The 24,779-nt window shown below is 34.9% G+C and overlaps 6 protein-coding genes, 1 long non-coding RNA gene and 1 other non-coding gene across 10 annotated transcripts; 4 read left to right on the forward strand and 4 right to left on the reverse strand.

Moving 5' to 3' along the window:
• The first annotated feature begins 893 nt into the window (after positions 1–893).
• On the forward strand, positions 894–965 carry TRNAQ-UUG. Its single transcript has one exon. It is a non-coding gene; the product is annotated as a tRNA-Gln (tRNA).
• Positions 966–2,330: 1,365 nt separating this feature from the next.
• LOC103874236 (ankyrin repeat and SAM domain-containing protein 6) lies at positions 2,331–5,728 on the reverse strand. 2 transcript variants are annotated; one of them, XM_033273652.1, is made up of 2 exons: positions 4,299–5,728; positions 2,331–3,440 (listed from the first exon to the last, which is right to left on the reverse strand). In XM_033273652.1, exon 2 carries the CDS (start codon positions 3,288–3,290, stop codon positions 2,577–2,579), a length of 714 nt encoding a protein of 237 aa, XP_033129543.1. In that variant the 5' UTR covers positions 3,291–3,440; positions 4,299–5,728; the 3' UTR covers positions 2,331–2,576. The 2 variants fall into 2 exon arrangements, with proteins under 2 accessions (XP_033129543.1, XP_033129544.1); XM_033273653.1 differs by having other exon boundaries at positions 2,331–3,437; positions 4,297–5,728.
• Positions 5,729–7,802: 2,074 nt separating this feature from the next.
• Positions 7,803–10,941, forward strand: LOC103874237 (poly(A) polymerase I). The gene is made up of 14 exons (XM_009152650.3): positions 7,803–8,070; positions 8,153–8,261; positions 8,406–8,507; positions 8,625–8,722; positions 8,811–8,897; positions 8,979–9,118; positions 9,193–9,265; positions 9,363–9,408; positions 9,507–9,616; positions 9,701–9,808; positions 9,871–9,930; positions 10,010–10,071; positions 10,160–10,484; positions 10,571–10,941. The coding sequence occupies exons 1-14, from the start codon at positions 7,987–7,989 to the stop codon at positions 10,778–10,780; spliced, it is 1,614 nt and encodes a 537-aa protein (XP_009150898.1). The 5' UTR covers positions 7,803–7,986; the 3' UTR covers positions 10,781–10,941.
• Positions 10,942–12,352: 1,411 nt separating this feature from the next.
• On the forward strand, positions 12,353–17,136 carry LOC103874239 (coiled-coil domain-containing protein SCD2). Its single transcript, XM_009152652.3, has 17 exons — positions 12,353–13,587; positions 13,678–13,844; positions 14,015–14,090; positions 14,196–14,237; positions 14,340–14,402; positions 14,809–14,858; positions 14,956–14,983; positions 15,137–15,211; positions 15,294–15,404; positions 15,492–15,552; positions 15,685–15,801; positions 15,897–16,009; positions 16,076–16,136; positions 16,265–16,306; positions 16,523–16,563; positions 16,698–16,827; positions 16,911–17,136. Exons 1-17 carry the CDS (start codon positions 13,264–13,266, stop codon positions 17,039–17,041), a joined length of 1,632 nt encoding a protein of 543 aa, XP_009150900.1. The 5' UTR covers positions 12,353–13,263; the 3' UTR covers positions 17,042–17,136.
• On the reverse strand, positions 13,910–14,801 carry LOC117126186. The gene is made up of 2 exons (XR_004448645.1): positions 14,610–14,801; positions 13,910–14,477 (listed from the first exon to the last, which is right to left on the reverse strand). It is a non-coding gene; the product is annotated as an uncharacterized LOC117126186 (long non-coding RNA).
• Positions 17,033–18,098, reverse strand: LOC103874238 (DNA-directed RNA polymerase III subunit rpc6). The gene is made up of 2 exons (XM_009152651.3): positions 17,948–18,098; positions 17,033–17,841 (listed from the first exon to the last, which is right to left on the reverse strand). The coding sequence occupies exon 2, from the start codon at positions 17,824–17,826 to the stop codon at positions 17,125–17,127; it is 702 nt and encodes a 233-aa protein (XP_009150899.1). The 5' UTR covers positions 17,827–17,841; positions 17,948–18,098; the 3' UTR covers positions 17,033–17,124.
• A 179-nt stretch (positions 18,099–18,277) lies between these two features.
• LOC103874240 (dual specificity protein phosphatase PHS1) lies at positions 18,278–23,312 on the forward strand. Of its 2 annotated transcripts, none has more exons than XM_009152653.3 (11): positions 18,278–18,568; positions 18,723–18,803; positions 18,910–19,052; positions 19,185–19,386; positions 19,489–19,668; positions 19,762–19,922; positions 20,384–21,485; positions 21,974–22,120; positions 22,186–22,413; positions 22,507–22,664; positions 22,741–23,312. In XM_009152653.3, the coding sequence occupies exons 1-11, from the start codon at positions 18,527–18,529 to the stop codon at positions 23,096–23,098; spliced, it is 2,802 nt and encodes a 933-aa protein (XP_009150901.1). In that variant the 5' UTR covers positions 18,278–18,526; the 3' UTR covers positions 23,099–23,312. The 2 variants fall into 2 exon arrangements, with proteins under 2 accessions (XP_009150901.1, XP_009150902.1); XM_009152654.3 differs by having other exon boundaries at positions 18,423–18,568; positions 19,190–19,386.
• A 127-nt stretch (positions 23,313–23,439) lies between these two features.
• On the reverse strand, positions 23,440–24,779 carry LOC103874241 (40S ribosomal protein S11-3). The gene is made up of 5 exons (XM_009152655.3): positions 24,531–24,779; positions 24,314–24,455; positions 23,968–24,112; positions 23,794–23,883; positions 23,440–23,710 (listed from the first exon to the last, which is right to left on the reverse strand). The coding sequence occupies exons 1-5, from the start codon at positions 24,540–24,542 to the stop codon at positions 23,620–23,622; spliced, it is 480 nt and encodes a 159-aa protein (XP_009150903.1). The 5' UTR covers positions 24,543–24,779; the 3' UTR covers positions 23,440–23,619.

A 24,779-nucleotide genomic window follows, 5' to 3' on the forward strand; every position in this document is an offset into this window, starting at 1 on the left:
GCAAATTATAACTCTTTATGTTGTTGTCTAAAGCTGAAGCAAATCGACCAATTTTCCCAGCTAAATCAAACTAATTTGGAATTTGCACCACATAATATATTTTTCAAGGAGTTAATTATTACATTTTAAAAGAAGGAAATGTACAAATATTAAATAAACAGAGAGATAAGGTTTACGTACCAATTTTTTTTTCTTTTCTGTAGAATAATATCTCTAATTATTGAAGGCTTTACTGGACAATATATGAGTGATGATTCCACTCCCATGTAAAAGAAGAACGGGATAATATCAATCTTTTGTGTTTTTCCTCTTTTTCCTATCACTTTTCTCTATAAATGATTTATTTCTCTTTTTTTTGTAACACACTAAGAACAATAATGTGTCTTCCCCAAAATCTGCTAGAGAACACTTGGCAACTTGTTTAGTTGTATTATGATTGGGAGAGTGCGTATTATATATCCCATTATCATATTGTCTATGAAAAAATCAATTATATTCGAGAATACGAATTAGAAATGAAGATTATCTCCATCCACTATTAGGCAAAACGTTTGAATAAAGGTTCCTTCATTTGGCTTTAGTACAATTGGCCGGTAGCTTTGGTGAACCAAAACTTAGTGTTTTATGTTTTTCAGATATTTAAATATTTTAGTATGTTTTTGTTGGTCAAATTTTTTAAAAAGTTTACACTCAGATTTATAAAATTATAACCTAATATCTATATACATCTCAAATACTTATTTATATTTTTAAATAATGCAATCGATTTTGGGACAGTAGCCTAAAATTGAAGTATCTAGAGAATTTTTGGATTAAGTGTTGATCAGAAAAAAAAGGGTTAGATTAAGTTAAATAACACAACAGATAATATTATTTTAACATTTAAGACATCTGGTTCTATGGTGTAGTGGTTAGCACTCTGGACTTTGAATCCAGCGACCCGAGTTCGACTCTCGGTAGGACCTTTATTTTTAAAGCTAACAGTAACTATTGCATTTGGGCCTTTTTGTTACTTTTCCAGTCATTTGGGCCTTTTTGTTATTATTCCAGTAGGACCTCTTTTTCTTGCTTCAAGAAATATGTATTGAATTTAGGCATTTGTGTTATTATTCCAGTAGGACCTCTTTGTTTATCTTAAATCTGTTGTTCCGCTGCTTTATACAAGAGGGAGGGGGTTGATAAAGGATAATGAGTGATTCTTTGAACCATAATTCCATTGTCAATGGTGGTGCTCGAGGTTAGTCACCATCTGTGTTCCCAGCTGTAGAGGTTCTTTTCAAATGATTAGTTTAGCTTACATTATTCTCTTACTTAGTTACTTTTGTTTCTTAGCAGCTTCACACTTGGAAGTTGGAACGTGTTTTGAGATAACAAATTGCATGAGAACATTAGAGGACACATCCAGAATTACTGGTTGACAACTGAAACCATTCAGTATTGGCGACATATTTCAGGAACTCTGTTGACCAAATTATCCATTGCAAAGTCAAGTTTTCTAAGCCCAATTAGAGTTTTTGAAGTCATGAATGAAAGTGACTTTATCACTTTCTATCCTCCTTCCAGGCATATGTTTACTCAGATGAAGCTCTCAGCATTGGGAGAAATTAGTAAATCAGGAAAGGGTATTTGTGAACTCCTGGGAGTTGACACAGCTGATGATGGGAACCTTTACTATAACAAATGTTCTTACTTGTTTTATATACTGATCTTCTAACTGGACATCTTCAGCGGTCTAAGCTTTGTTTTTGTAAATCAAAATTCTAACCGTTTAGCTGAATTCAAAAGAAATAAAGGTAGCAGTAACCTTCAGTCCTTCACTCAATAGTAAAAACAAACTCCGAGACTCTCTTTCTAAATAAAAAAAAAAAAAAACTCTGAGCATGTTGATAAGCCTTCGGTCTCTATACCACATTCCATGTGATGCTTAGGTGAGTTGTACACTTCTCAATTTCAACAAAAGACCAATCAACTTATTTACGTTCAACTTTTACAAGAGCTCATCCATCCAATATTTAAAGCATCAATGTCCAGCTCATCTTTACACTGCATCCATACCAACTTATATTGATCAAGAACAACACCGATTACAATCACAAATTAGGATTTGACAAAGAGTCCCTATCTCTCCTATAGTCACAGAAGACTATATCCCTCACATATCTCTCACAAGACTCAATCTCTAAGAATACTCCTCTGTTCTATCTATAGTACTCTCACGGTCTCACCTCCACAATTCTATTATCCTCTTAATGACTTGATTCTTGTTAACTTCATTAGCAGCTTGTAATACAGCGAGTCTACATCTATGTATAGTTTATCTTACCGAAAAATGTTAAAAGAGCTTTTATTTCTCCAAAACAAAAACTCTTTGCATGTTAGAAATTTCATAATTGTTATGGTCAATATCTAAACCATAAGACACCAACAAAAAGAAGGTCAAATACAATCACCAATAAGCAAAACCTGCTTCTTCTTCTTCCTTTTCATCCTCTAATACTACAACTACAAACACTACTGAAAGAAAAAGAAAAAAGAGCTTCAGACATTGCAATGGCTGTCACAAAAACAAAAGACTTTCAAGAAAACTCTCTCCCAAGCTTCTGAATAGCACAAAACATCTTCCTTCTCGACCCAACGACATTGATCCCCATGTCCTTGAGATCCTCCAACGTCAACAAAGGCAACACCTCTTCATCAACCTCATGCATCTCAAACATTGGCCAATACCTCCCTAACCCCAACCCCCGCAGCCAAATCTTCACTCCCGACATCATCTCGTACCTTGTCCTACTCTCAAACCCTTGTCTCTCCTTCCTCCGATTCTCCTCCTCCTCCTCCTCCTCCTCCGGACTCCCCGAATCCTCTCTGCTGAAATCGCGAAACCCTTCCTCCAACTCTTCTTCATCTTCTTTCGCCGCCCAACTCGACCTGACTCCTCGCTTCTCTCCGCTCGAAGTTTTGACCCACTTGTTGACCCGCAAAGCCCCGATGGGAATCGGATCTTCGTCTAGGGCGTACCCGGAGCTCAGGTTCGTTAGGGTTCGAGTCCTCGACGGAGGCTTCCCGCTCTGATTCGGCTCCTTTCCGTTACTCCATCTCGGACGCTGCCGCACGTGCGAATCGTACGGTGCTTGCTGGTACTGGTCGCCGCCGCCGATGTCTCCCAACCGAACGCTCGGTCTTCTCAGTCGTTTCGATCCGGCGGATGTTTCCGGTGCTTCGGCTGAGGGGATGAAGCCTAAACCGCCGTTAGTCTGGTGACCTTCCACTAAGCGCTGCAACTCGGCCATGGCTCAGCGAGACAGAGATGGAGAGAGAGAGAATTGAAGTTTTGTCTTGTCAGTTTCTCACTGCGGAACCATGCCCTCCCACTAACATGCGCTAATTTCAGAGATTGGCGAAGATGACGAAGAGGATTTTGTTACTCTTTTTTTATTATTGGGTTTGATTGGTGACATGTGGTAGGATTGATTAAGTTTGAGTTAAGCTTGTAACTCAAAAATGTTACCAATCATGCATTAAATTTATTTTTTTGATTTTAAGTTTGATTTAAGATGTGTTGTGGTTGAGTTACAACTTTGACTTAAACCTTTCATAAAATTGCTAACTCAAAACATAAACCTACATCAACCAAAATCCAATGTTTTAGGAGTTGAGTTACAAATTTAATTAATTTTTCTATTTTTTTTAAAAAAAAAATCGTGAACTACCACAAAAGAAAATCGTGAACAGAGTGTACTCTACCTAAATTTAGGCTAGTCAAAGATTTTATAATCTTTCTTGTTCCTAAGTTTTTGAATTATTCACGTTTAGTCAATTATACAAAACATTAAGCATAAATTCTATTTGATAATTCACAAAAAAATACCAGTCACAAAATTCTATATATATTGACCTAAGTTATTTCATTTAATTTAACTTATTATTGATATTAAAATAAATATTATTAGTAGTTATTATAATACTTAGAAAATTATATATACTGAAAATTATTTTTTAAACTTTTATACTTATTTTAAAAAAATTATTTTTATTTATTTAAAATATAGCTTAATAAAAAAATGTTTATTTCTCTGTTTTTATATTCAATTTTTTTTATTCAGAACTCTTACTGCAACTTATACATCAAAAATGTTACCAGTCACAAGTTTTAATAAAATGATAACTTTTATTTTTACTGTAAAACTTACAACATAAACTTACCGTTTTTACCACATACTTTTTACTGCAAGTTACATCGAACTATAAATCATATTGTAATTCAACTCTAATACTACATGTCACCAGTCGGAGCCATTATTAGGGTTTATCTGGAGAAATTAGATGTGAAAAAACAAAGAGAATCGTGAAAAGAAACGACGAAGTGAGTGAGTGAGAGATAGAGAGAGAGATGAAAAAATGTGTTCAATAGTGGACACGTGTTTGGGAAGATACTGTTTTGTACTAATGGTTTACTGTCCTACTTCTATACAGCCCACTCAAAGCGTACATTTATCTTCAATAATCATTGCTTATAATGACATAAATAAGATTTATTGGCACCTTAGATTTTTTTTCTACAATCAACTTTCTTGTTTTTCTCGGGGTTAATTGTGAATATCCCATTTAATTTTTTTTTAGCATATCACACTTTTGATGCAAAGGTATAGTGTATCACAACTTAATTTATTTCTGATAAAAGGACTATTCCAAGTATATTCTATTTCTACTTTATCATCAATTATTAATAACTTTAATTTTGTCATATTTACTAATTTTACATAACTATTTTTTAACAATAATCCAACATAATTAATATTTAATATAAATTAAACATTCCCACATTATAAATTTATTACATAACATGAATAAACAAACACAAAACATCATAATTTTTGAAAATCACTATATATATAGTTTTTCAATACTTGATTAACAAAAGTGTTTATAATTTAGATATGAGTTTATTTATTTTTGATTCTTTTTCTAAAAATGAATATTCATATGCTCTTCGATATAAACATCACGTTATATGAAAATAATAGTCAAAACTTTTAATTGGATAATATTAACATTATAATTTATTTTGGGAAAAAAATAAGAAAAACGATTAAGTACCAGTTTACGTTTTACAAAGTTCATCTTAAAAAATTAAGACCTGAACATCATTTCTCCAAATTTAAAGCAACAATGTTCATTACTTCATCTATACTGTTATTTGTGAAGTAAATTTTCGGAACGAAGCTCTCACGTTAAAAGTTAGCACGATTAATATCGTTTATACGCTTAATGAATAAATTAAATAAATTAGATAAAATAAAAAATGAATTTAATGTTTATTTGATTAGATGAGTGCTTACAATTAATAAAATAAAAATTATCAATAATTTAAAAATATATTTAAAATAAAAAGATAATTCATATATATATTGTGTTGTTATCTTAAAAAAACAGAAAATACATAATTAAATATTAAGTAAAATTAGTAATTCTATATAATTGAAAGAGAATATCAAGTGATCTCTAAGATTTATATATTATTTATTAATAATGAATATAGTGTACAAAGGAATTTTAAAATGGAAAATTGCTGCAAATAGCACATTCATAGTACCACTTTTCATGTTTACAATAACCACTTTTACCATAACTATTAATGAAAGGTAAAAGACAATTATACCCTTAGGGTTTAGAGTTGAGGGGTGAGGTAGGGTTTTTGGAATGTGAAATTTAAGATTCTAATAAATATATAAATAAATACTTAAAAATATATAAAAAATAGTTTCAAACATAATTTTCGTAATTTGAAAAGTAATTTGAAAAAAAAAATTGGAAAAAAGTTACAATTTTTTTTTTAAGTTCGAATTTGAAAAAGTATAATTCGAAAACATAAAAAAAATTTTACTTTTTTTTTTAATTTTTATTTTGTTTTTTTAATTAAATAATAATTTATTATATATAAATAACAAGGGCATAAGAGTCTTTTGCCACATAATGAAAAGTGTATTTTTGAAAATGTCTCTTTAGTGGTGGTAAAAATGAAAAGTGGTACCATAAAAGTGGTAAACATGTAATTTCCTCACCTCTAAGATTTTTATATTATTTATTAATAATGAATATAGTGTACAAATGAATTTTAAAAATTTGTAATACATACAAAATTTCAATGAAAACATAAATAATAATTTAAAATTATAATTATAATTCTTTAATTAATAATACATGTATTAATAAGTAATTATAAAATCTCTATGCCCGTACATACGGGCGAAACACCTAGTTTAGAATAGAAACTAAAGTAGGATGAGCAAAACTTAGTTCAAACTGAAGCAAAAAATAAAAAAGAAAAAAATAATAAAGTTGGAGATGGTCTTAGTCAATACAAGTATATATGCATTATAATTTATCATCTAAAATACTTATAATGTCAAAATATCAAAAATTAGATAGCTATACTTTTAATTAATAAAATAAAAGGAAATTTTCTCAAAGATATTTTTAAGTTTTTATCACAAAAATAGACTTCAAAAACTAAAATGACAAAATAACACTTTTTATTTTGAATTTTTTATTTTAAAAATTTTATTTTTTTTTTTGTTTTTCTAAATTTGAAATCATATTTCCAAAACTCCATTTTTCAACTCTAAACTCTAATGTCTAGATTAATTAACCTTAGGAGTATAAATGTATATTTACTTCTTTTGATAAAACATTCTATTTTTGTCATTTTTATTTTAAGGTTTATATTTGTGATTTTTTTTGGTCTATGGAATTTCTCTAAAATAAATATTAAAATTTAGGTAATATTCATATTATTTGATCATACGATGAATCAAATATATTTAGGCTTGCATGGGCTTTTTTTTGGGAAATTGCATTCACTATACACAACAAAAACCAAAATTCATTAACTAACTAAAAACACCCCCTCTCTCCTACTTTCTCTTCCTATCTCTTTCTACTCTCTCTCTAAAAATCTAATTTCCCTTATTTTTTTGGTTATTTAGCAAATAAGCCCTATTTTTTTGGGGCAGATAGCTTGTATGGGCTCACTTGATCTTATAAATATAGGTTAATCGGACACCGCGCAGTTACCTCTCTAAATTTCCAAACGGCAAAAGGTTTTCATGAGACACCAAAGTAGGGGTGGGCGTTCGGGTACCCGTTCGGATTCGGATCGGGTATTTCAGATTTTTGGGTATTTCAGTATAGAGGTGTAGAACCCGTTCGGGTATTTCTGTACTTCGGGTCGGGTTCGGATATTTTTAGTTCGGATTCGATTATTTCGGATCGGGTTCGGATATTTTTTTAAAAAAAATTAAAATTTCTATTTCTCAAATTTCTTGTATTTAAAAATATAACTTTCAGTTAACTAATTTTTTATTTTTAATAGATTGAATGATTAATAGATTTGGACATAACATTTTAAAACTAAAAAGACATTAATTTAGTTGTTTTTTAAAAAAAAATTGGATGTAACTTTTTGTTAATTTTTGAAATAAAAAACTTGACATGCATTTTAAGTGAGTAGCAAATTAGATTTTCCGTAATTGTATGTATATCATATGAACTTAAAGTATGTGTAGTATCAATATAAATATTTTATATAAAATAGGAGATGTAAACTAGAAATATAAGGTTAATTATACATATGTTCGATTATCTTGGGATATCCATTCGGGTTCGGATATCCAATCTCTCCTTATTCAATACTCGTTCGGGTATTTTGCTACTTCGGTTCGGGGTTTTCGGATCGGGTTCGGATACCACTTTGGATATCGGGTAAAGTGCCTACCCCTACACCAAAGATCTTGCAAACGGCAAGATGTTCTAAATAGTAACGTAAAAGCGGCAAGACTATCAAATGGCGATTGGGGCGCGGGGCGCGTGGCGCGTGGTTATCTCCCCTAAAACCTCTTCCGTCCTCATCCTCCGAGAGCAAGAACCCTAGCTTCTCTGCTCAAAGCTTAAAACTTCATGATGACATGTTGAATCATTTCAATTTCAATGGCGATTTCCAGTGTGGGTTTCGCTTGTAGATCCTATTTACCTGTTCGTAATCGTACGCTCCAGCATCACTGCTTAAGAAAGGTGACTCTTTTAGCTAAATATACTTCTCTATTCGATTCTGCTATATGTTTTATTTCTTCTTAATTGGTTGTTTCGTTCTCAGATTCGGTTCAACGCTGTTGCTGCTGCTGCTGCTGCAAATGAGACAGTGGACGAGCCAGATGGTTTCGCCAAGGTCGGTGATCGTCAACACAAAGTTGCTGATGCAACAAGTAAGTTACTTCCATTCCATGACTGTTTCATAGTACTTCTTGAACTATTGCTACTCTGTTTGTGTGAAGTCAGTCTGAATGTTTTGTTAATTCAAACTTGAGTTCTGTCTGCTCAACTATTTCGATTGATTTTGGCAAATGAAGGGGATCGTGAGTGGAAGCAGGTGAACTCGAAAGACCTTGGTATAAGCAGTTCGATGATTGATAAGCCCACAAGACAAGTGCTCAATGGCCTTAAGAGTAAAGGTTATGTCTTTAGCTTGCCTTAGTCCTAACGTATCTCCAAGATTCAGAATTTCATTCAACTACATCTCGTAATTGGGTTTGATAAATTTTCCTCTTCTTATTTTGTACAATCTGTAGGACATGACGTTTACCTTGTGGGAGGAAGTGTAAGGGATCTTATTCTGAAGCGGACACCACGAGACTTCGATATCCTCACTTCTGCAGAACTTAGAGAGGTTTCTCCTTTTTCCTCTCTTAGTGTGTCTACACCATCAACTCAAGCTTATTTCATTTTTGTTTGCTTTTGGTATCAATCGTGTGCAGGTGGTTCGGACCTTCTCAAGATGTGAAATTGTTGGAAGAAGGTTTCCTATATGTCACGTACACGTTGGTGATGATGATATAGTTGAGGTTTGTTTTCTGTTTTTAACTTTTTAGTGCAATAACTCTCTTTGTTATTTTTATTGATTTCTCTCTCTTTTGTTTGAGTAGGTTTCGAGTTTTAGTACCTCCGCACAGAATAATTCTTCGAGAAACATGAGAAGTGAGCTCAGAGAATCCAGTGTCTCAGATGGTGACGAGGATTGTATCCGTTTGAATAACTGTTTGCAGCGAGATTTCACCATTAATGGGTATCTTGTTTATACTTGAGTGATTTTGCAAAGTATTCTACGTCTTACTTCCTCACGTCTCTTTGTGTGTTCAGGTTGATGTTTGATCCATATGCCAAAGTCGTGTATGACTATCTGGGAGGAATCGAAGATATTAGAAAAGCTAAAGTGTGAATGTATCCTACTTTGAATTTTCTTTCAAAATTTATTTCAAACAAAACATTTTGCATAAACATTTATTCTCAATGTGGTTCTACAATCACAGGTTCGAACAGTGATTCACGCTGGCACATCATTTCAACAAGACTGTGGTAAGTTTTTTTTTTTGAAGAAAACAAGTGTATTCTATGTAATCGTGTGGGCTACTGAGTAACTGATTACCATGCTGATCATTTATGATGTTTTCCAGCTCGGATTCTTCGTGCAATAAGAGTTGCTGCTCGTTTAGGTTTCAGAATTTCAAAGGAAACAGCTCATTTTATCAAGCACCTTTCTTTCCTGGTACAAAGACTTGACAAGGTAATGCTTACATTACTGCTGCATCTATCCTCGTGTTTGGTAGCCTATATCGTGTTCGTGAATGATTCTGCCTTGAACGTTTAGGGAAGGATATTGATGGAGATGAATTACATGTTAGCTTATGGATCAGCGGAAGCTTCTTTGAGATTGCTGTGGAAATTTGGGATATTAGAAATCATTCTACCAATTCAGGTAAGTTTCAATCAGGGTCATTATTGTTAAAATGTTTTATTATCTAACATTTGATTTCACAGGCAGCATATCTTGCGCGGAGTGGTTTCAAGAGACGTGACAAAAGGACTAACATGCTTCTGGTCAGTTAGATAGATTTAGATGTGTTTGTCGCTTAAAACTTGGTGTCAAGAAAATGAAAATGAATATTATATCACGCAGTCTCTCTTTGCTAATTTGGATAAGTTGTTAGCGCCTGATAGACCTTGTCACAGCAGCTTATGGTAAGATGATTCATATATTAACTTATTCGTCATACTTTCTTTTTCTTTTTGGTCTTATGGTTTATTATAACATCTGGGAATTTAACAGGATAGCAATCTTGGCGTTTCACAAAGCACTCTCTGATCAACCTCGGAGTCCTTTAGTGGTAGCTGCGTTTAGCCTTGCTGTTCACAACGGCGGAGATATTCTAGAAGCTGCGAAAATCACGAAGAAGATCACTAGGCCACACGATAGCAGCTTCTTCGAGCTAGTACAAGACCCCGAGAAGAAGGAGAATATCGAGTTTCAAACACTACTAGACGAGGTCATGGATCTTGATGCATCTGTCAAAGACGCTTTAAACCAGATGACTGATGGGTATTATATTTCCAAAGCCATGGCAGCTTACCCTCAAGCACCGTTTTCAGATATGGTAATAGAAGCCCTTGAAAGAAAAATCTTTAGAACAAAGGTGGTGAAGTTGATGTCTTGTGATGTGTTGATGTTGTTTTTTTTCAGGTGTTTATTCCGTTGCAGTTGTACCTTAGAGCAGGGAGAATCTTCGAGTGTGTGAAAGAAGAGAGGCGAATGGGAGTTGTTGATGCAAAGCAAGGAAGCAAGATTGAGTATGCTGCGTTGTATTCAGGGGATGTTACGGAAACTAGGCATGTGTTTGCGAGGGTTGTGTTCGACACTGTGTTTCCGTTGAACCTATCTCAAGAGTCGTAAACAAAAGCTCTGCGTAGAGTTCGTTTGGTTTCTTTGGAGTTTAATTGGTCAAATGACATATCTACCCCTATGAATTGGAAGAAAAAAAGATTTTGTAGTAAAGAGTTGACGAAAAAAAAAAAATGCAGATTGATAATTTTAATGTTAATTGTTTTTTTTTTATATACTAAGTGGATGCCCACAATTTTGCGGTTTTGAATGTTTTGTAATAATATATTTATTATAGTTTGTCAAATTAAAATATTTTTTCATCATCAAAAATTATATATGTGTTTACTGTTAAATATTTTTAAAGAATAATTATTTTAGAAAAAGATGATTATGACTATTTTAAATATCTGTTGATATTTTGTATTGAATTTTTTAACTAAAATTAGTTATATATAATATTCATAATTCAGTTTTTCATAAAAATAAGTTTTGAAGGTACGTAGTTTTGAAACATTTGATTTTCAAATAATTTATAGCTAAAGTCATATATCTTTATTAAGATTAAAAGATAAAACAAAATGATTGTTACACATTCTCTATATATTCATATTCAAATACATAGGAATATAAAACTATTATATCAATTATATAAATTACTTTTGAAATATATTATATAGTTTATAAATACTTGAGTAATAAAATGATTTTATGAGCATTACATATATTTTATAAAAATCACATATTTAATTACCATAAATTATATTATGAAATATATTTATATCATTTGGATACTGATAAAAATTGGTTCTAGAAGTGATTTTTTACTCATAAAATAAATAAAATAGAAAATATATTAACGAATCAAATTATAATAGTTTTTCTAAAACTCAAAGACACCTAAGAAAAAATTAATTAAGTGAGTTCTCATTTAATATGAAATATATTTTATAAATTAATATATAAGCTTCTATAAATGACTTAGAACCTCTTATAATAATTTAAAACATCTGATAGGCCAATATAAACAATTTTAAAATTTTATTTATAATTTAATAAATGATTTATAAAGCATGCATGGAATTTATTAGACATTAATAGTTATTATGATACTTTATATACACATATAAGGCTTTCTATACGAATATAAAATCATTATATCAATTCAAATTTTTTTTCTTATTTTATGTAATTTATAAATATATAAAAAATTTGATCACATTATTACTCTTTCATAATTTCAACAATTAGTTACCATAAATAATTATTTCTAAAATTATGTAGATTATTTGAAAAGTGGTAATTGAATTATCCTTTTCTTTTAGATATAATTATAATAAATAAAATTAAAAATCATCGGCTAATCAAATTATAACAATTTGAAGAGTTCATTTATGATCGACACGTAATAAAAAATCACTTATGTGACTTCTCAATCAATATATAGTAGGTTTATATTTTTATAAATAATTTATAACATTTTATAAATTATTTTAAAATTCTGATAAACTTATTCTTTAAACAACGATAAATAATTTAAAAATAATATTAATAAACATGTTTGGATTTTGTAATATTTAAAATAGTTATTATATAATTATATTCGAATACAATTCATCAAGTAGAGTATAAAACTATTATAATTATCTTATATATTTTTATTCATTATATTTTATAGTTTATAAATATTAAAAGTAATAAAAAATATTATTAATCTTTCTATAATTTCGAGAATTAGTTTCCATAAATTGTTATTTGTAATATTCTTTAGATTATATGGCAAGTGATGTTAAATAATTTTAGACTTACCTTAAATTTTTAGATCTAAATTAAAAAAATAAAAATTAAGAACAATTGACTAATCCAATTATAATGATTTCTTGAAACTTCACATATGAACGATACGTCATCAGAAATCACTAAAGTGACTTCTCATTTAATATATAGGGGGATTTTGTTAAAAGGATATCATTTAATATAATGTAATTGTTACGGATATGTCTTGATGGTTAGTTCAATTTGTGTGACTCGATAGTTGATAAGCAATGCCATATGTATGACTATAAATTGAAAAGAAGTTATGACATATTTATTTATTTTTACCAATAATATCATGTCATTAAAGGTGATTTATCCTTAACATCACTTGTACTATGTAGTTCCAAAAGACACATATTTTTTCGTCAATTTGCGTAAAAAGACAAATACATTTCCAAAAGAAATAGATTTTGTTTGCCCAACTAAGGAATCGTTATTATTATACACTTTATTTGTCAACGATTTAGAGTATTCTTGCATTGACTTGTCATTGAATTTAATGAAAGAAATATACTATATAATATTTTATTACGTAATTAGAATAGAATCCATAAGCAGTTGACTATTGGGTCCCATATTTTCCTCCGCTAAATCTCGCAAAAACCGCGCTCGACGCATGTGTTCTTCTTCTTCTTCTGCTCCGCACTAAAACGCCACCGTTTTAAACAGTCTCACATCCATTTAAAAAAACTGCTCGAAACTCTGTGAAGGAGTTTGGTAATAAATCTTTAAGTGATATGGATCTCAGAAGAGCAGGGAGCCGATCATCTAACAACATTGAATTAAGGTCAACGCCGGCTTCTCCCGCTCACCGTAACCATCTCGGTGGTGTTGGTGTTGGTGGTTACTCCCCTGCTCATCGTAACCAGAACGTTGCCACCAAAGCCGCGGCTCAACGGTTGGCCAAAGTCATGGCCTTACAGCACAAATATGATGATGATGATGATGATGACGACGACGATGATGAATTCAAATTCGCTAATCCTTCTTCTGCCATCAACGGTATCAGTAACGTACCGGCGGTTCCCTTCGCTAGCCGCAATCGTTCGCCGTCACCTGCGGTATAATAATTTCGGATCTGTGTGTTTCGTTTGATGATTATGAGATTGAGATTTAGCTTCATTTTCGTTTTTTTTTGGTGATTGAATTAGATAAGCAGATACCTCAACGAGCAAAACACTTCGGTGCGTTCTTCGTCGACGGGAAGGTCATCAACGTTTGGTAGATCTATAGCTCCGAATGCATCTCCGGTTTGGATGCCACCTAAGGCGTCGTTGAAACCTCCACTTGATCCTCACTTTAAGGACAGAGATACCAGGTAGTAAGAAAAGATATTACTCACTTTGCTGAGTGAGGACTTGTCAAAACAGTTCCTTTCTGGAGTTTTTGTTATTTTTTTTATGTCTGACTTAAATGATTAGTCCTTACGCTACTATGATGTTGTGCTGCTTTGCTTGATTCCTTATATTTTAAGTTTTTTTTTTTCAGATATTATGGTGATGTACCGTTGGTTAATTCGAGAGATAAGGGGTATCGGCGGGAAGCTTCAGCTCTTCGTGATGAAGTATGTGTTCATTCCCATTTTAAACTTTGGATTGAAGTTTTGCTGTTTTTTTTTATAAAATAGTCAGGAGACTTTGACTTGAGGCTGACTCTATGTTAATTTCAGGTGGAGATGCTACAAGAGGAGAATGAGAATGTATTGGACAAGGTTCCATGTCTTTTTTCACTGGATTTTTTTTATTTTATTTTAAAGTGTTAAGCTATTATCTTTTTTTTTTTTTTCATTTATAACAATTTATCTGGATTACAGCTTCACTATGCGGAAGAAAAACGTCAGGCAGCAGAAGCCAGGGCTAGGGAGCTGGAGAAACAGGTTTTGATTTAGTTCTCATTAGCAACCTCCTCACATCTGTTTCTTGACAATAGCCACTGAAAACAAGTCAACCATCTTTCATTATGTTGTTAAAAAAGTCTATTGTCTCAATTCTTTTGTGTTCTGCATCTTTATTTATGCGTGGTGGTGAGAGACAAAACGTAGTTACATGCCACATTGTTTAAGTTTCTGAGACGTGGTGGAAACATGTAGTGTTTTTGATTCACCAAATGGAAATGCAGTGAACTTATACTCTGCTAATAATATATGATGACAAAAACATGTGAAGAAGCAGACAAGTTTTGAGGCCATATAGACATTCAAATGCAATGACTTTTCGATGTCTAGGACAATTAAATTCCATGGAACCTTCTCTTAAATGTTTTTTTTTTCCTTGTTCCAAAAGGTTGCTTTTCTTGGAGAAGGAGTGTCTCTGGAGGCCAAACTGATAAGTAGGTGAGAGACCCTGTGAACTCTTTTTCTTTATCTTTCTCTACTTTAGAAGATACGGCAGTAATTGTAAGGCTCATGATGAGTTTTGTTATTTCTTCAGGAAGGAAGCGGCCTTGCGCCAGAGAGAGGTTAGTGTTTAGATGAATAAAATGTCTTTTCTCTTTTCTTTAGCCAAGCTCAATTTTTGTACTATTCTGATGCCACATTAAGTCAGAAATAGATACTTTTTGTGAAGCCTAACAATTTAAACTGGATGGCTGTCATGATGGTTCCTAATACAGGCTGCTCTTAAGGCTGCTAACGAGAAAGAAGATGAGAAAAAGGAGGAACTTGTTTCCCTCCGTTCAAAAATTCAGGTAAAAGTATTACAGTATACTCTTTGTCATAATATATGTGCTATTCTGACCTGCATGATGAAATCATGTCTTTTATGTTCAGATACTGAAGGATGAGGCTGTAAAACCTGCGGAACGGCTACAAGAAGCAGAGTCAGAAGCAAATGATCTTCGTACAATGACTCAACGAACGGTTTTAACAGAAGACGAAATGGTAATGTTTTAAAAATCCCCAAAACTCTCATTACCATTCACATACAAAGATTTTTCTGATTGTATGGCAAAACAATCTATCATCTAGGAGGAAGTAGCCTTGAAGAGATGCTGGCTTGCTCGGTATTGGGGTTTGGCAGTGCAGCATGGTAAGTGATGCATCCGTTTTTTAGTTCTCCTTGTTAACTTCCTGAACTTGACAATGTCTTCTCATGACACATTTGCCCAGCTCTCTTAAGTCATATGAGAGAGTTATTCACTGATTCATATGGATTATGTAGGCATTTGTGCTGATATAGCACCATCCAGGCACGAGAAGTGGTCAGCTCTGGCTCCTCTTCCAGTTGAGCTGGTCATATCTGCAGCACAAAGGGCCAAAGAGTTGTCTGGAGATCAAGGCTAGTCTAAATATTTGCTTTACTTTTACTAAAATGCCCCCTGATACTGTTGTTTGCTATCATCATTCAATTGCCAATCTTTTGGAAATGACCAGGTGGGAGTGATCAGACCAAAACTGAAAGATTTGTAAGTGAGCTAACCGGAGAAGGTAATATCGAAAGTATGCTTTCAGTTGAGATGGGTTTGAGAGAGCTAGCATCCTTAAAGGTAATCAATCTACCCTTTCTTTCCAAATTTATGTTTGTTCCTCCCAAGTACTAAATGAGGTTTTAGGTTGAGGATGCTGTTATGCTTGCAGTCTCCCAGAATAGAACACCGAGTTTTGTCCGTCAAGGTATGTATATGTATTTGCAACCTTATCATCAACTAGTACACAATGACAAAATAGTTTTAACGATCCATAGTGTCATTCTTCTTTCTGCTGAGGTACTCTTTAACTTAAAGTTGTTTGTTTTCTCTCAGAATCCAAAGGGAATAGAGAACTCAAATTTGTAGAAGCATATGGTAAGCAAACGTCTCCCCAATATTTTAAGATACAATGGTCTTATGGGTTGTTGAAGGTTTTATCATCCTCCTAAAAGCATTCCTGGGTTTTGATAAGAAACACTTGCTTGGTTCTTTGTCTAATAGTTTTTTTTTTTGGCCTTTAGCCTAGAGCATAATATCATCATTGCATAACTCATGGACTTCGTAACATGTTATCACATTTGTCAAATGCAGAACTGAAAGAGGAGGAACAAGAAGATGTTGTCTTTAAGCAGGTACTTTCTTCACTCACGCCCATGATTCATGACTACTACATGTTCTCTTAGTTCAAACACCAATATAACTATATAAATGTGTCATCAGAGTCATCTATGGTTTTAGTTACACTCTTTTACGTATATATACGCAGGCATGGCTGTTGTACTTCTGGGCTAGAGCCAAGTTGCTCGGTGTAGAAGAAGACATCGCTGATGAACGTCTCCAGTTTTGGATCAGCTGTAGCGAAGGAGAATCTACTACCTCTCACGATGCCGTCGACGGTAATAAAAGCTTCTCCTAATTCTGATTCTTATACATATATATCACGCACTAAAGGCTAAACTGTTGTTCTATTATTATACAGTGGAGCGAGGTATGTTAGAGCTAAGGAAACTAGGAATAGAGCAACAACTATGGGAAGCTTGTCGCAAAGAAACCGAACACCTTCCTCCATCTTCTTCTCCTACCTCTACTCTCGCAAACCTCGACACTTAATTTCATAGATTATCATAAATTGTATGGGAGAAAAAAACTTTAACATTATTGTAACATCTTTTTTCTGAAACACCAGAAGAAAGCTAAAAGTCTAACCATTTCTGAAAATAAACACATGTTGTCGGGGAGATAACACCATCAGGTGTACAAAGCCCTATATGCGGACAAGCCCCACAAGGCACCGAAGCAAAACCTCCATCTCTCACTTCCCCACCACCAGACTTCTTCCCAGTCAGCTTATAGCAAATCTCTCCAATCCTCGTAGCAGAAAAATCAGTAAGCCCATTGCTCTTCACCTCCATGACAACATTATCCAAAACCAAGTTCTTGAGTATCTCCCTAGTCTGCTCTCTACTCAACTTATCCGCATCACTACTAGCCTTTTCGAAATACGAATAGATAACATCGAGGGTCACGACCTTGCTCTTCAACCTCTCGAGAATCCTGACGCAAATCTCCTTGAGGCCTTCGATTTTGGAGACGTCGAGGGCCCCGTCGATGTACCAGTCCCCGCCCGTGAGCTCCTTGCAAGGCTGGAACTCGACGGCGAGGAAGTGTTTGATGCCTTTGTTGTTCATGTTGGGGACTTCTTTGATGAGGTTGCTCTTCTTGAGAGAAGCGACGGCTCGAGTGACGAGGGTTGGTTGGATCTTTGTCGCTGTTCTCATCTCGTAAGTGGTCGCGCCCATGCCTTGCTTGGATCGGATCAGGCCGAGGATGTTCTTCTCGTCTTCGTTGATACCACTTGATGATGATTTCGGCTCTGGACGCTTTCGTTTGCTCATCTTCCTTAAATCACACTGAGGAAAATTAAAAACACAAACTTTTATCAGATTAATGTCTCAATTCAAGACAGGGGAATGAGAACTGTGAGACGATATGGTGAAAGATGAGATTCAATTTTACCTCGAGGTTCGTAAAGACGAAGGCTTTTAAGTGAAAGGAGCTCAGAGAACGGAGAAGACGACAGTGTTAATCTTGTAAGAGAACGAACCAAACCTAGGTTTTTGCAATAAATATAGTTCACTGATATTTTCAAATTACACACTAACTTTAGCTGAATTATGATTTTTACCTCTGATAAAAGAAGTTTAAAAATGGTGTTTTATTAAATTTGTGTTAAATTGGTAAATACAAAAAGAAAGAGTTTTAATGATAATCAAAGAAAAGATGAGGGTCTTTCTTGCAAATTTAATATTTAACACTGCACTTTAGCTGAATTATGCTATGGATTTTTACCTCTGATAAAAGAAGTACAAAAATGGTGTTTTATTACATTGGTGCTAAATTGGTGAATGTAAAAATGAAGAGCTTTAGTAATAATTAAAGAAAAGATGAGGGTCTTTCTTGCAAATTTAAATTTTAAAATATCCGATCGTCTTTCTTCCTCGGGGAAGCGCTATACCTTGCGACTTCCGGCAAAGCTGACATTTTGAAGAAAAAGACATTTTTGACAAATTAAAAAAAAAGGAAGCTTTCTTTCCAATGGCGGAAGCTGAGAAGAAGCGAGATCAAACATTTCCTCAGGTAAAAAAAATCATTACTTTACCCCCCCAAATTTAGTAATCTATCATCACCTTTTGCAACTCATCATTACACCCACATTCAATCAGATTTTGAATTCTCCTTTATTTTTCTCTGATTATTGAGATCTGATATGATGATGGTGGTGGTCTCACAGGAGAAGGACGAGGAGAAAGATCTCGACCTTGGCCACTGCGACGAGCACGAGTCTCCTCTTCCTCTCACCGTCACTTCTCGTGTAACACTTGACCACCCTCTTCTTCATTCAAATAAGCGCTTATTAACATTAGCTTTTAATTAATTAATCTCTAAGGTTGGGAGACTTTTTTTTGTTGTTGTTGCAGGTACTGTACATGTTAGGAGACATAGCAGCTGGTCCAGCTTATAGGTTTACCCAATGGTTGGACTTAGTTCGTAAACGCAGTGCTACTTACGGTTCCTCTGGCTTCCCTCACCGTCTTCACCGCATCGATGATATGGTTCCAAGGTTTAGTCTCTTTTTTTTCTTTTTTTAATCTGATTCCTTTCTATTTTTGTGCTTTTATCTAATTGGGTTAGTTAGTTTTTAATGGTTTTTGGAATCTTGTGAGAATCTTGTTAACGGTAAGTGTTAATTCAGTGCAGGAGAGAGGAATGCTGATCCAAAAAGTCCACCAAGCAAGGAGACTTCAGAGATTAGTTTGTGGGAAAGGCTTGGCAAAGCTTCTATTGTTGATATCGACTCCAGCTCTTTCTCCTGGAGCATGTTGTCTTCGCTTCACCATACTGAACATAGTAGTAGCACTGATCATTCTGAAGAGGACCAGAGTAAACCTCTCGAGGTATGTATATAGCATTAGTATTGTCTTTTGATTCTTAGCTTCCATTTAACCAGATCTTCTTTTTCTGACACTGTTTGTTTGTTTACTGGTTTTCACTCACAGGTTACTGTGAACTCTGGGGGAGTTGTTTTCTTCGCCCTGTTCAGTCATCCCAGCGCTGAAGATGCTTCTCGGAAGGAAGAAGCAGCAGCAGTTATTAAATTTGCGTCATCGAGGATGGCCACGCAATCAGAACGTCTGGGTTATGAGTTTGCCAAGTGGCTAGGTGTGCAGATTCCGCAGGTGCTTCTTTTCTTTTTTGCTGCTTACTTCAGAAACTGTAGTATTGGTTTCGCTCATTCCACTCACTTTCGTATTTTCCGTTCAATGAGACAGGCTAGAGTAATTCATAGCTGTAATCCTGAGTGGACACTGATCAGAGAAGCAACTGAGAAGGCACAAGCTAAAGCGAATTCGGAGGGAGACGAGGTTGGTGAGGTGACTTGTTCAGAACTTCTGGAAGCCCTTGAGCTCAGTCGCTGTCTTCTCCTTATGAGGTGACACATTCATCTTTATAACTTTCTCTATTTCGACCAGCAACATCAGTTCACATCGTTTTCGTTCACAGTTTAATTAGATTGCAAACCGGACAATGTTACCAAGTTAAGACTAAGAGATTATAAATTTTGAACATACCATTTTAGTATAGTATTGTTAGGGGAAAATTTTCAAAGTTTAATGTTATTAGATAAAATAACAAATATGTAAGATAATATTATGATGTGGAATCGTTTTATTGGACAGAAGTATGGCCTAAAAACACAATAGTTGAACAGAAAATTTAATCTGAGTAATTAGTTGGTGAAAATAGTTGACCAGACATTTGTCTTTTCCTAATTGATAATATAGGCATTGACCTTATTCCACACATTCAAAAGTTCAATTTTGTTGGTATGTGATGTTTGTGTAACACCCCTCTTTCTAAGCACGCTGCAATTCTCAAATTGGTTATTGGCAGCTATGTTCATGGATGTCCACTACTAGAGAGCATGAGCAGTTTCGAAACCGAAGAAAAAGCAGAGAGAGCTGCTTCAGCGTTAGGGAGAATCTTGGTGTTAGATCTTGTGATAAGAAACGAAGACAGACTACCCTGCCGTCAGCTGAGATGGCGTGGCAACCCTGCAAACCTCTTACTAACCGACAGAATCATGTCATCAACCAAACCTCTAGAGTGCTCATTCGAAGAAGCCTTTGATTCCGCCATCAAACGGTACCATCCAAGAGACTACAGATCAATCCAAAAGGAGAGAAGAGCTTCCTCTGTTGATAGCAGATCAAGACTGAGTGTTAGCGATCACCGTTTGGTCTCGCAGTCCTCTGACTTTTCCGATATAACTGAATCTCCAAGATCTTATGACACTGAGTTCATGAGTCCAATGTCTGATACCTCCATGGCTCCTGAGTTCCACATTGTTACTATAGACTCCGGCGTTCCACGGCGTCCTCCTGCTGGCAAACGAGCAAGCGACCAAGAGATCTATCCGAGGCTAGTAGAGCTGCTTATCAATAGCAGCCAGTACTCTTCGAATCTGTTGTACGAAATAACAGAAGGAGGTTTAGGCTGTCCACAGGCGAAAGATGGTGAAGAAACACCTACTGCAGTGACGCCAGTAGTGCGCGAGTTTCGGAACGGTTTTCGCGCTGGTCTCAGGGACTTGCACGAGTTCCACATCTTCCTCGTCACCCTTCATCAGAAGCTAGATGGGTTGCTGCGTGCTTTTTTCAGTATGATGGACAAAACAATGTGCGCAGATTTTGATAGAGATGACTTTGCTGTTCCTGAGTCGCCATCGCAAAGTTTTGGACATGAGGTGAATCATCATTACCCATCTCCTTCGAAAGAACGGGTGCCTAGTGATAACAGCTTTGACCATAGTGAGTCGGATATGCACAGATCAGTAGCTCCTAGGACTCCAGGTTCTGAAAACAAGGAAGGGGGAGGAGATGCTACTTCGCCTAAGTCACGAGAAAGCTGGCATGGAAGATACAGTAGAGGTGGAGAATCTCTTAGCAGTCAGCGTTTGGCAGCAAAGCTCCGTGACTTCCATAAATTTGCAAAGGTTTGTTTATTCAGACTTTGATCACTATGTTCTAATACAGAAGACTAGGCATGCGGGGTTCGGGTAGTTCGGATAGTTTGGTTTGGGTAGTTCCGAATTCGACCAAAATCTCACCGAATTGAACCGGAAAAATTTGGTTAGGGTAGTTCGGTTTTTAAAAAAATTACCAAAACTAACCGAATTTTTTGGGTTTATTGTATTTTGGTTAAAATATTGGTTAAATTCAGGTAATTTCGGTTAGTTTGGTTAATTTGGTTCAAAATTTTAGTTAATTCTGTTAGTTTATTCGAAATTTGGTTAACAAATTTTTTTTCTGAAAACCAAACAAATCGATTACCAAACCAAAAACCGAAGTTTTTTTTATAAACTTCCTGGATTGAACCGAACTAACCAAAAATTCCGGTTCAGTTCGGTTCAAAACCACAGGTCTACGAAAGACGATTTCAGCTTCCTTCTTCATATTGATTCTTTACATGGTGCGTCCACAGATTGATGCGGAGTCTAATAAAGAACTAGACCAGTGGAATGAAACATTGCGGAATGAAGTAATGAAACTCTGCCAAGAGAACGGTTTCAACACTGGTTTCTTTGAGGGGAGTGATAATAACAGTTGCACTGATGCTTACGAGCTTAAGGTATTCTGAACTTTTTTTTCTTTTTCATTTCACTTGTTCATAAACACTCTCACATATAATAACAGGTTAGACTTGAGCACATTCTTGAGAGAATATCATTGATTACCAAAGCTGCTAATACAGAGAAACCATCAATGATACAAGATAATCTTTTCATCGGTGGAGGATTGGCTGCAAGGTCTGTATACACTCTTCAGCATTTGGGTATAACTCATATTCTATGCTTGTGTGCAAATGAAATAGGACAATCAGATACTCAGTACCCGGATCTCTTCAAGTACAAAAATTTCTCAGTAAGTAAAACCCTTCTTGATTAATATCATTAGTCACCAAAATGCATCTATAAAGTGGAGAGAGTTCTCTTCTTGTGTCTTCTGTTTGACCAGATAACTGACGATGAAGACTCAAAGATAGAAGGCATCTTTCAAGAAGCTCTTGATTTTATCAACCATGGTGAAGAAACAGGAGGAAAGATTTTAGTTCATTGCTTTGAGGGTCGGAGTAGAAGCGCAACCGTGGTGCTTGCTTACCTAATGCTTAGAAAGTAAGTTCTTGAGGACAGTTTAAAAATAGTTGTTAAAGCGATACAAGAACTGATTAATAATAACTTTATCATTCAGGAACCTGACGCTTTTAGAAGCGTGGAGCAAACTAAGAAAAGTTCATAGACGAGCTCAACCGAACGACGGGTTTGCGAGGATCTTAGTGAACATTGACAAGAAATGTCACGGGAAGGTGTCGATGGAGTGGAGACAGAGGAAACCGACGATGAAAGTGTGTCCGGTCTGTGGTAAGAACGCGGGTTTAAGCAGTAGTTCATTGAAACTGCATCTCCAGAAATCTCACAAGAAACTGTCTTCGGGAAGTGTGGACAGTGCGATGAACATGGAGATACAAAAGGCTTTGGAGGCACTTCAGCTCAGCAGTGGTCGTGGCTCAAATGTTAGCTCCAGTTCTTTTCAGTCTCTTACTGGTTAAGAGAGTTCGGTTTAGTATCTATAAGCGGTTTGTCCCGGTTAATGTCTCTAATCCGAACATCTTTCAGTTTTCCGTTTCCTGTAATGATCTTTTTCGTTTGGCATACAACTAAATAAAACCTGTTTGATTAGGACAGAATCTTTCTGTATGTAAACATTCGAACTTTGTTTATTTCTAACATTTGGATTATAACCAAAAAGCTTTTTTATATAAATGTTATGAGTGTATTATGTTCAATAATATTATCTAAATTTATCTCCCCCAAAAATTTGATCATCAACATATACTATCTAAATACCAACTCGGGTTGTTTCTTTTACGCTCTAGTATCAATCAAGAAGTAGACACAGACACACAGTACTTGATTTCTTCTAGAGATACCAAAAGACAAAAGACAGAAGTCACAGAACAGTAGAATGCAGTATTACAAACCAAGTCTCACAAAAAAGGGATCAACAAACAAAACATTCTGAAACATAAAAAACGAAACATAGAAACTCTCCATAACTTCAAAAAACCTATTACATTCCAGTGAATGCCTTCTTGGCAAAGGCAGATGCGCCTGCTGGGATCACCTTCAGCACATTGAACCTCACAGTCTTTGACAATGGCCTATGATAAAATCGAAAAAAAAAAAATCAGTGATAAATCTCACCTAAAAAAGCGTAAAGAAGCTCTTTTTCATTTTCCTATACCTGCATTGGCCAATGATGACATGGTCACCTTCTTTGACACGGAAGCAGGGTGAGACATGGGCAGGGATGTTGGAATGCCTCTTCTCATATCTGATCAAAATTTGAAAATAAGAATTTTTAAAAAACATTGATGATAAAAAATCTTAATCTAGACTGTGTCAGGAAGATTCACACCTTTGATACTTCTTGACGAAGTGAAGATAGTTCCGGCGAACAATGATGGTTCTCTGCATCTTGGCACTGTGGCAAGTACCAGCTAAGATACGTCCTCTCACAGAGACAGTTCCAGTGAATGGACATTTCTTGTCAATGTAATGTCCTGAAAAAAAAAAACAAGACACCATTACAAAACACATGTCTGAATGCAAAAAAAAAAACATGTCTGAATGCTTATGATCTTTAATATTCTAGTTTCCCATCAACGATATTCAGCTCAACATTAACCAAGAAAGTCACCTAATATCAGTTATAGCCCTGATTAGTTCTAAAACATAAAAAATGGAAAGAGAGTCAAACAAACCATCAATGGCGTCGCGGGGAGTCTTGAAACCCAAACCAATGTTCTTCCAGAAACGGTTACCACCTTTTCCAGGCCTCTTTCCTTTCCCTGATTTCTTCGAGCTTAGGAAAACCTTTGGCTGCTTTAGAAATGCCTTCTCAGTCTGCAACAATAGAAGAAGATGATTAGAGATTCATCGAGTGTGCAGAAACGAAGATAAGGAAAGACATAAACGAACCTGTTCCGCCATGGCTACTGGTTGCTGCTCCTGCTCCTGCTCCTGCTGCTGCTGCTCTCCGCTGATGATGGATTGAGGCAAAATGAGTGTAAAAGAGATGCAGTGAAGCTCCCGACAAAACCCTAATTTTATTTGGGCCTTTTATTCATGGGCCGTCAGTAGTTTATTTGCCTTAAGCCCATCTATATTTGGGCTAGAAACTAGAGCACGTTAAATTTTGCACGTACAAATTCAAGAAAAGCCTTTCAG

Source organism: Brassica rapa, chromosome A06 (genome assembly GCF_000309985.2).
Source record: "Brassica rapa cultivar Chiifu-401-42 chromosome A06, CAAS_Brap_v3.01, whole genome shotgun sequence".
In the NCBI taxonomy this organism is placed as follows: domain Eukaryota; kingdom Viridiplantae; phylum Streptophyta; class Magnoliopsida; order Brassicales; family Brassicaceae; genus Brassica; species Brassica rapa.